This window comes from Morone saxatilis, unplaced genomic scaffold (assembly GCF_004916995.1).
Source record: "Morone saxatilis isolate NCDOM2014 unplaced genomic scaffold, NCSU_SB_2.0 Contig8, whole genome shotgun sequence".
NCBI lineage: Eukaryota > Metazoa > Chordata > Actinopteri > Moronidae > Morone > Morone saxatilis.
The window spans coordinates 19,741,940-19,743,147 of NW_023340257.1; the positions used below are offsets into that span (position 1 = coordinate 19,741,940).

The 1,208-nt window shown below is 40.4% G+C and overlaps 1 protein-coding gene across 1 annotated transcript in view; it reads left to right on the forward strand.

Annotated features, from left to right (window-relative positions):
- rskra (ribosomal protein S6 kinase related a) overlaps positions 1-595 on the forward strand; it is a 7,212-nt gene extending 6,617 nt beyond the window's left edge. Inside the window, exons 10-11 of the mRNA XM_035679615.1 lie at positions 82-192; positions 287-595. Coding sequence (XP_035535508.1) covers positions 82-192; positions 287-595 — 420 coding nt within the window. The remainder of the gene's footprint in view (positions 1-81; positions 193-286) is intronic.
- The last annotated feature ends 613 nt before the right edge of the window (positions 596-1,208 follow it).

Consider the following 1,208-nt stretch of genomic DNA (forward strand, 5'->3'; position numbering starts at 1 on the left):
CATTTCTAATGAGGTAGAAGGAGTGCATCTAAAACACATAAATGTAATATTTATTATATATTATTTTCCTTTCGCTTATAGTTTCCAGTACCTGCAGAGCCGGACCACAGTACCATGTTTCACAAGGTCAAAGTTTTTCCTTATGTCCTACCTGAGACTTTCAGCTCTGCTCTGATCTTACTCCTCACTGAGGTTTGTAAATATCATTGTCTTCTCTCTAATGTATACACTGTGAATCCTCTGAATTGTCGTATTCATCTGTTTCAGTTTCTCTTTATTGCTGCAGCTTTTGTGCAAGAATCCAGCGAACCGGCTTCGTAACCTGGAGAGTTTCAAGATGCAGGCCTTCTTCCGCGGTGCTTCGTTTGACTCTCTCATCCTTCAAAAGACACCTGTTGACGTCATCCTCCAGCTCAGGACTCACCCTGATTGGACCGCCAAAGCAATGAGAGGCCTTTCATTGGACTACTTTGATAGCTTCGACTGTAATCAAATCCTTAATTCTCCTACGACTCCCACTGAACTGTCTCCTGGTTTGGTCAGCGTGGACCCGAGCTCAGCCACAGAGCAGACTGGACTGTGTTTCTGTGCCTGAATACAGAAGCTGACTGGAAATTAAAAACTCTTCGATGATCCATCACCTCTTGGACTTGTTTAAACGAGCCCTTTTCCTCTGTTGTAGCAGTATTAACAGATTTGTCCCCTACTGTGGTCCTGCAGCCAATGTTCTGCTCAATTTTTATTGCTGCCAGTATATAATGAATTATTAATATCTTTTGTTTATTTATTACAATTTTACAATGAGACAGCTTACAGGGGTTTATTCTTACATTTTGAAATGCAACTTTGATTTTGTAAACATTTTCTACCCCTTGGTGTTGTTAAGGTCTATCTTTGACACTGTCGCATGTACTTGTATGTATTCATTATTTGGATATTACCAAAAGTGATCTTTTAATGAGGTCTGTGTTTCATTAAACACTTAGATAATATTATGATATTTATGTGCATCTTCATTAAATGTAGTCTTTAAATCCCTGTATTCAGGTGTGAACTGTATTGTACTTATATAAAACAAAAGGATGGTAGAGGGCAGTCCAGGGGTACCACCCCCTGGACACACCCCTGACTATGACAGGTGAGGAAGACAGTGAGACGTCGGGGTCGCTCTCTGAAAAAAGCTGTAGAATACACCGATCAGCCATAAC